Here is a 9605-nt window from a genome sequence, read left to right on the forward strand (position 1 = left end):
AATATATATCTTATATAAGGCATAGCATATAGTATAGTATACTAACATATAGATATAGATATAGATATATCTCTAATGTAAATATAAATATAGTTATAGATAGATATAGTTATATATATATAGATATAGTTATATATATAGATATAGATAGATATAGATATAGATATATAGTTATAGATAGATATAGATATATACTTAGATATACTTATAGATATAGATATATATAAATATAGTTATAGATATAGTTATAGATAGATAGATAGATATAGTTATAGATATAGTTGTAGATATAGATATATCTCTAATGTAAATATAGATATATAGTTATAGATATAGATATAGATATAGTTATAGATAGATATATATATAGTTATAGATAGAAATATATATATAGTTATAGATATAGATATAGTTGTAGATATATGTCTAATGTAGATATAGATATATAGTTAGGTATAAGGTTTAATACTATATATTTACTATATGTTCTAACACATGTTATGTTATATTTTAGGTTACCCTTTGTGGCAATACCATTATTACTGGTGTACTACTAAAAATATCGAGAAGTACCAACCAAAAGTACCAGAGGAGCAAGATATTTTCTGCTACCAAAGGTATTTTTATTCCTTTGTACTTAAATAGACCATTTATGTTTCTGCAAGAGTATTATTGAAATAGTAAAATAAGAATTTTTTTGTAAGTTTTGCAGCGTAGCTGCTCTGAGCTTGTGTACCAAGCGAAATGATAAAAAAGATACGAACCAATAAAAATAAGAACTTTTTTTGTAAGTTCACACTGTAAGTGTTCGAGAAATTTATTAGGAGCTTTTTAATATTTCGCAGCGTAGCTGCTCTAGCGAGTATGCTCTGGCATACGAACCAATAAAATATTTTAAAAACGAGTGTTATTTTAAATAACACGAACGAATAAAATAATCACACTGTAAGTGTTCGAGTAATTTATTACGAGAGGTTAAATTAATAAGAAGTTTTCACAGAAAATGATCCGTCAAAGTTAAGAAAGAAACATTAAAAGACCAAGTAGAAATAGTTAAGCATATAAAAAAGAAACATTAAAAGACCAAATAGAAATAGTCAAATATATAAAAATGATTAGCTTAAGTTATGTTGAGTTAGTTTGATTAATCATTCTAATATTCATAGTATAGTTGTTCCGAGTAATTTACAAGTTCTCAATTTTTAGTATTTTTGAAATTATTTGTAGGTTCACACTACAAGTGTTCTGAGATTTCATAGAAATCGAACCAATAAAAAAAAGTTGAATTTGCTAAGCAAATGAACCAATAAAATATTTTAATATTTCGCAGCGTAGCTGCTCTTACGAGTTTCTATAAGAATTTTTTCTATAAGTGCTCGAGTAATTTATTACGAGAGGTTAAATTAATAAGAAGTGAATCATAAAAAAATAATTAGGAAAATAAATTACAAGTGTTGCTTAGTAATGTTTCATTGTTTCAGGGCAGGCAGTTAATTGGAGTAAAAGTGGTAGCGGAATTCAGAATTCCAAAGTATTAAAGTTCACAGAAGTAAAGTAAGTATCATTGGTAACTTACATAATAGTTTATGCTTAAGAATTTTTTTTAAAGTTCACAGCGTAGCTGCTCTTACGACTTTCTAATTTTTAAAAACGAGTGTTATTTTAAATAACACGAACGAATAAAATAATCACAGCGTAGCTGCTTTGAGCTTGTGTAGCATGCAGATTACTTTGAAAGAATTATTTTGCATTATTTCATTTGTTATAGCGTGCATTATTTTGTAACATGCAGATTACTTTATGAAATAACTATTTTGCATTACTTATTTCTTTGAGAGCGTGCATTTGTTTGCACAACATAAAGTTTATAACATGTTTCCATTTACAACATACATTTTTTTTTGTTATCAACTAATACATTTTTTCTTGCATACATATTTTTGAATTTATTTTTTGTTCACATGAAAGTTTTTTAGCATGCAGTTTTGTTAACACCACTTAAAAATTTTTTAGCATGCAGTTTGTTAACACCACTTAAAAATTTTTTAGCATGCAGTTTGTTAACACCACTTAAAAATTTTTTGTAGCATGCAACATAGTTAAATTTTTACAAATTAATTTCTACAGTTTAGTAATATACATTTTCAAATTTTTTTTTTATACTGAAATATAATTTCATGTAAAGTAATATTGTCTTTCTTTGTTATTACAGCATTCAAGTGTTTCATCCTCAAGTGTGAATTTATCACTTCTCATATTTTATTTGACATTTAAGAACATTTAGATAAGGATTTCCTGTCTTTCCAGCGGCGGTAAGTGTTCATATACATTTTTTTTAAACTTTAAAACTTGTTAATAAATAGAAATAAAAATAATTGTTACTTACATAAATGAAATAATAAAACAATATTTTAATTTAATGAAACTATAATATAAAGAGTATATAAGAAGATTAATCACACAAAAAAAAAATAACATAATTATGAAGAATTCAATATTACAATTAATAAACTTTCATTAGTAGTGCATTATAAAAATAGTTACAATAAATCAAAATTTACAAATTGAATAGTCACAAAATATTTATTAAATATATTAGTTTTCTTTGTTGATGCATTTCATTGAATACTGTAGAACAGTTATCATATTAATTATTTTATTTGTTTTTATTTTGTTTGTTAATTTAATATGCTTTCTCTAACTATACGTATTTTAAATTTAGTAATTGATCTTTTAAATAATGATGCTTTTCCTAATATGATTTAATTATTTTAATTTTTGCTAATCCTATTTAATAAATTTTTTCTGTTGATTGGTGTTGAACTATGATTTGTAAGTAATCGAACTTTCATTCTAACCATACGTAATTTTTCTTAACTATAATTTGTAACAATTAACTATTTGAATGCTATTTTGAATAGAACTGCATTATCTTTAAAATCTGCTGTTTCTATGCTGTTGTTTGTTTTAATCATTGGCTGAATTAAATAAGGGTTTCCTAACCTATGTGGATTAATTCAGTATATTCTTTAAATCTCTGCTATATTGTTTGTCTGATAAAGTTCTGATGCTTTGGGTCATAAACTATTCTAAACCTTTTTCTAACCTTGTTTCTTATTTGATTTTTGCTAAATTGTTTCTTATTTGATGTGTTTTGTTTACTATGTTATTTTTATTAATTTGTGTTTCTGTTTATTATTACTTGGATTTTTTTTTATTGCAAATGTTATTTTGAAATGATTTTTTTATTCTTTGGAATGTTCACATCAGATATGTTCATTTTTTCAAATATGAAAATATTATTGTCCGTGAAAAATAAATATTCGGAAACATTCGGTTAAGTTCGGGAAACTTCGAGAACGTCACATAACTTTAAATAATACATGTTTGTAAAATAACATTATTACTTTAGAAAATATTTTATGTCGTCTGGGTACAAGATTACAAACTAAATTATTTGGGTACGAGATTACAAACTGAACACGATTGGGTACGAGACTTTAAAGTAAATGTATCTGGGTACGAGATTACAAACTAAATGCATTTGGGTACGAGATTACATTTCGGAAAGTATAAATACGGCGCAGCAAGCCGCGGCGAATCAGTATAGACGACGCTCCTGTTTGTACGCTGTGCTGCAATTGTAAAACAGTTAGATAAATATTACAGGATTTTGTCATTTAGTGTTATCAGAAACTGTGAGTGGATTTGCCGGTTTGTAAAGTGAAAAACTTACGGAGTTATAGTTATCAGGATCTGATGATAAACATTTAATTATATTTTCAATAAACAGTATTAATATACGATTGGTATTTTTCGGCAATCTTCGGCAAACTTCGGAAAATTTCGTTAATGTTCGGAAAACTTCGTGTGGAATTTACAATATTTTCGTGTATATAACCCAGGTAAAATTGAGCGGTCAGTCAGTAGTGAAAAATTATTAAAATTGTGAAGACGTTCCTGGTTTATACTACGTGGTGCAATTAGCCTGAAGAGAATTTTATTACGGCAAACTGTAAACTGGTGATAGCGGAAACTATTGAAGAATTTACCGATAAAGTTAAATAGTGTGTTCGATAAACTGAAAGAAAAGTCACGAAAAGATTTATTATTATAGTTAACGGCAAATATTAGTGCAATTATCGATAAGCTTTCAAGTGTATTGTCGGTAAACTTGAAACTAAATTTGTGATTTACAATTATCGTTGTGCGTGAAAAATACTGTGAATTTACTTGAACATATATTTGATTACAGATGGCACATATGGCATTAATTAAGGAGGCAGAAAATCTGTTGGCTCTTCAAGAGCAATTTGGATTTGAGGCGGCTGAAGTTACATTTTATACTTGGACAAGGCTAATAGAAAATTATCATTCCAAGGGGGTGCGTGTGTATAATGAGCAATATGATAGTTTATTACGTGCGCTATTACACCATTTTAAGGGTGTGCAGAATGTTATTTTAGCAGGGTGTAAATCCGCAACCGATATCAGCGATCTTTATCGGATAGGATTTTTCCGCAAAGATGATATAAAAAATCAGGCTTGCGAAAAGTTCAAGCAGTTGATATTAGCAGGTAAGACAGATGGCTTATTTGCTGAAGCTGCTGCTGAACTATTAGGTGATCCTGTGAACTTAGCAGAATCAAGTTCTATGAGTTCTGGGGAACCTATAAACTTGCCAGGGCCAAGCTCTGCAAATTCTGGGGAACCTATAAACTTAGTAGGATCTGGTTCTGTGAGTTCTGAGGATGTGTCTAAGACAATGGATGGTATGGGTGTGCCAAATTTTAAGATTGTAAGGAGTACATCTCGTAATTACGCATACTTTGGGCTAAAGGGGACAGAGCTAACCATTAAGTGTATGGGCTCAAATGGAATCGAAGACCCGGAAAAATATATACGAAATTTGTTTGATTTCGTAATGGCTCATACAATAAAGGATGTTGACAAGAACACCTATATAGGAATAACTATCGAGAGCAGTGCCTCGAAGTTAAATAAGCCAATTTATCTCTCATGGCGAAAAAAATCTGAATTGAACCCGGAGGCCCTCTTCTCCATAGTGGAAAATACCCTCAATAGCAATGAGGAGTTCCTAATCGGAGGTGATGTCACGTTTAAGGTGCATAGTGTGCATCTCCGTAAAGGAAGAGGAAAAACACGGAATCGAACCATCAAGAAGTATGCACCATTGGGTGAATTTTTAGAAGACAAGGTAATTCCGATGGAGAACGACGTGTACTGCCTTCCCAAGAGCATCATCCTTGGGATGGCAAGGGCCGACCAAAAACACAAGCAGGTATATAAATTAAAGAATCATCCACAACGTTTGTTAAATCAGGCTGTTAGATTATGTGAAAGATTAAACATAGAACCTGGTGAACAAAACGGATGTACTCTCGAAGACGCCAAAAAGATACAGAGCCACCTTGCATCGAAGTACCAAATCATTGTCTTTGAAAGGAAGGATAATAGTCGGGAATTTCATGTGTTATATCCGGGTATAAAAGGTGGTAAACAGATATATATTCTATACGAGAATAATCACTATCAATTGATTGGAAGTATCCTAAACTTATTAGGTACAAGAGGATTTTGTAAATCCTGTTTGCAGGGGTACAATAATAATGGGCTTTATCATAAGTGCGAATTCAAGTGTTCAGCTTGTGAAAAATTCCATGAATTATTTACTTCTGAAATTAAACGCGAATGTAATGATTGTCATAGATTCTTTTCATCGGATGAATGTTTCAGCAATCATAAAAATGTAACAAAACGTGGCAAGAGTGTATGTGACTTAGTCAGGGTTTGTAACGATTGTGGTATTATGTTTGATTTAAGACGACGACGGAAATCTGAACACAAGTGTGGTGAGCGGTTGTGTAAGGCGTGTAACATGCATGTAGACCGTAACCATGCTTGTTATGTTCAAAAAGAAAACCTTACCCGGGTCGAAAAGTATTTGTACATTGTATTCGATGTAGAGACTATGCTACTGGATATGAATGTTAAGGGGGAACAACAACATGAGGTAAATCTTGTGTGTACACAACTAATTTGTTACTCATGCAAGGGTAATTCGTTGGATGATACGTGCCATATATGTGGAGATGAAAACGGAAATCGTGAGTTTTCTTTTAAAACTCTTGGCGGGTTTGTTAAGTTTGTGTTAACACCTCGTAAAGGATTTGACAAGGTCATTGTGTTATCACATAATGGGGGTCGTTATGATATCCATTTTGTAGCTAAACATCTTATAGAGACCGAGCATCTTTCCGTAAATTTAACAATGACGGGACAAAAAATTATTGAATTGAGAGTTGGGAACGGGCATATTGTGTTCAGGGATAGTTACTTATACATGGGAATTAAACTGTCAAAATTACCCAAAACTTTAGGCTTATCTGGCAACTTGCGGAAGGGATCTTTCCCATACTTGTTTAATACACCAAGTAATCAAAATTATGTAGGCAAAATTCCGGATCTTAAGTATTTTGATCCCGACAGTTTGTCCCCCGAAGAGAAAAGACAGCTAATCGCCTGGCACCAAGAACGTGCTTTAAGCGGCGAGGAGTATGATCTCCAAAAGGAGATGCTCGCGTACTGTCGTAATGACGTAAGAATTTTAGCTGAGGGTATCATAAAATTCTCAGACCTGATCGAAGAAAAAACTAACGGCATCCAATGTTTCATTTCTTCAAGTACGATAGCCAGTCTTGCTATGCATGTCTATTGTACCTTATATTTACCTAAAGATTCAATTGGTGTAATTCCACCTCTTGGATTTGATTATCGTGACCGTCAAAGTGTGAAAGCACTGCAGTGGTTGCGATACATGAAATTATCAAGAGGTACTGAAATTCAGTGTTCGGAAAATGGCACCGAAAAACGCTTTGGGAAATATAAGGTTGATGGATATGAACCAAGTAGTAAAACTGTGCTAGAGTTCTATGGATGTTTTTGGCATTGTTGTCCCACGTGTTATCCAGAGTTACGTCATGAACAGCTTGACGACCCCTCGTCTTATCGTACAATTATGCAGCAACGTTATGAGGAGACTGTCATTAAAGCAAATTACCTACGTGGCCGTGGTTTTAACCTTATTGAAATGTGGGAATGTGAGTGGGATGATCAGGTGAAGAAGGACAAGTCCATACAGGAGTTTATCAAGACTCAGTGTAAGGATATTGTCGATCATTTGATCTCCAAACATGCATTTAATGGCGGTCGCACAGAATGTTTTAATGCGCTGTATGAGTGTACTGATAATGAAAACATTCAATATCTGGATGTTACGAGTCTCTACCCCTGGGTAATGGCTCGTAAGCCGCTGCCAATAGGTATGCCAAAAATGCATAGGGGGCCGGACTTTCCAGAAGTGGAAGGTATCAATGGGCTTGTTAAATGCACCGTCTTGCCTCCAAGGGATCTTTATTTTCCGATTCTTCCATATGTTGCGGGAGGTCGATTACTTTTCGGCCTTTGCCGTACTTGTATGGAGGAGGAAAGTGTCAATGATTGTTTGCATTGCGATAAGGACCGGGCTATTACAGGTACGTTTTGCACCCCCGAACTTCATAAAGCAATACAAGCCGGATATAAGATACTCGCCATTAAAGAAATATGGGAATTTGAACTCAGCGGCTCCGAGGATCGTAATGCGCATAGTTTGTTTCGCGACTATGTAAATTCTTTCCTCCAAATGAAGCAGGAGGCATCTGGTTTTCCTGCTTCGTGTCAAAATAAAGGAGACGAAGAAAAATATATTAACGAGTATCTTGCCCATGAGGGCATTCAATTGAATCATAATAATATCAGGAAGAACCCGGGATTGAGGTATATCTCCAAAATATTCCTCAACTCCTTATATGGAAAATGGGGGCAGAGAACAGACTTGCCGCAAACAAAAATCATTGATAATCCGGAGACATTTTTTACATATCTATTGTCGGCGCAATATGAGGTTCAATCAGTACTGCCCATTGGTGACGAACACCTAATTATCACATACAAAGACATCGAGAATGAAAACAAACCGTGGAAGTTCTCGAATGTTGTACTTGCCGCGTTTATTACGTCATGGGCAAGGCTTCGACTTTATGACCTCTTGACTTCAGCAGGACCTGAAAATGTTTTGTACTGTGACACGGACAGCATAATGTTTGTCCAGAGACGAAATGATAAGTCCAAGCTTACAACTGGGTCCTACCTGGGTGAACTAACCAATGAAGTTCCGGAAGGGTGGGAAATAGACATGTTTATTGGCTTAGGGGCTAAAAATTATGCGTATAGGCTAAAAGAAATTGGGACGGGAAAACTAGATTATGTATACAAAATCAGGGGTATTACTTTGGACAGTAGAACGCGAAAAGAAATTAATTTTGAACATTTTTACAATTTAGTTCGGAATAAAATTGAAAAGAAGGAGTTAAACTTCCCAGGGAGGATTTCACGTAAGACTGGGTTTACCATTGTTTCACGACCTGAAACAAAAACACATCGAAAAGTCAATAACAAAAGACAAAGATTAAACCCTGACAGTATGACAGATTACCGTACCATTCCTTATGGTTATCAAAGTCGAAGTCCTGTCACGTAATAGATTCTGCGAATGAATGTGTGTATATATGTATATAATTATTTATTTTTATATGTAAATAATAGTGTAAATGGAGGTGAAACATCTATAATAATCATACATTTTCGTTAACTTGACATGACCTGGATATAGCATATAAATATTCTATACTATCAGATTCCTTTCATATTCACAAGTACTGGTTATTATACCATCTTTATAACATATCTGCACCCCTCACACCGCACCCTCATTTTGTAAATAATATATATTGTAAATAGATTTTTATACAAATTTGCAAATAGATTTTCATATACTAAATAGTTTTATATATTATGAATTTTTCATATGTTGCAAATAGATTTTCATATTGTAAATAGTTTTTTTTTCATATAGTAAATACCATTTGTCAAATATTAAATTAGTTAATCAAGTACAAACAATCACTAGAACACTGTATGTATCATTATACTAATCAATTGTTATATATTTTACATTTTTTATTTTTATTATATATCAACATTTTTACTTTTATTATGCACATTCAATTTCTATTTTTATTATGTATTTCACATTTTTATTTTATTATATTTACAATTTTTTATTATATATAATATTTTGTCAATATTTTTACAATAAATTTTTTAAAACTTACATCCATGCCTTTAATTTCTACGTCCTATAAAATTAAAAAAGGTACTTATGCAAATGTATGTGTATTCTGTATAAGATAAAGGAAGAATACATATGCTTCATATACTATTATATTAACTTATTTACGTACATTATACTAAAGTATGTGTATTCTGTATAAGATAAAGGAAGAATACATATGCTTCATATACTGTTATATAAACTTATTTATGTACATTATACTAAAGTATGTGTATTCTGTATAAGATAAAGGAAGAATACATATGCTTCATATACTATATACACTTAATTATGTACATTATACTAAAGTATGTGTATTCTGTATAAGATAAAGGAAGAATACATATGCTTCATATGTATAAAAAATAGA

At 31.7% G+C, this 9605-nt stretch overlaps 1 protein-coding gene across 1 annotated transcript; it reads left to right on the top strand.

Annotated features, from left to right (window-relative positions):
- The first annotated feature begins 1524 nt into the window (after window positions 1-1524).
- LOC145673004 (uncharacterized) lies at window positions 1525-9025 on the top strand. Its single transcript, XM_081742303.1, has 3 exons — window positions 1525-1554; window positions 2213-2312; window positions 4256-9025. Exon 3 carries the CDS (start codon window positions 4256-4258, stop codon window positions 8600-8602), a length of 4347 nt encoding a protein of 1448 aa, XP_081598429.1. The 5' UTR covers window positions 1525-1554; window positions 2213-2312; the 3' UTR covers window positions 8603-9025.
- The last annotated feature ends 580 nt before the right edge of the window (window positions 9026-9605 follow it).

The sequence above is a fragment of the Thermobia domestica genome, chromosome 16 (assembly GCF_964235325.1).
Source record: "Thermobia domestica chromosome 16, izTheDome1.hap1.1, whole genome shotgun sequence".
NCBI classification, from domain to species: Eukaryota; Metazoa; Arthropoda; class Insecta; order Zygentoma; family Lepismatidae; genus Thermobia; species Thermobia domestica.

Bases quoted from the DNA above. Each gene is read 5' to 3' on its own strand.
- LOC145673004 (XM_081742303.1), top strand. From the start codon at position 4,256: ATGGCACATATGGCATTAATTAAGGAGGCAGAAAATCTGTTGGCTCTT.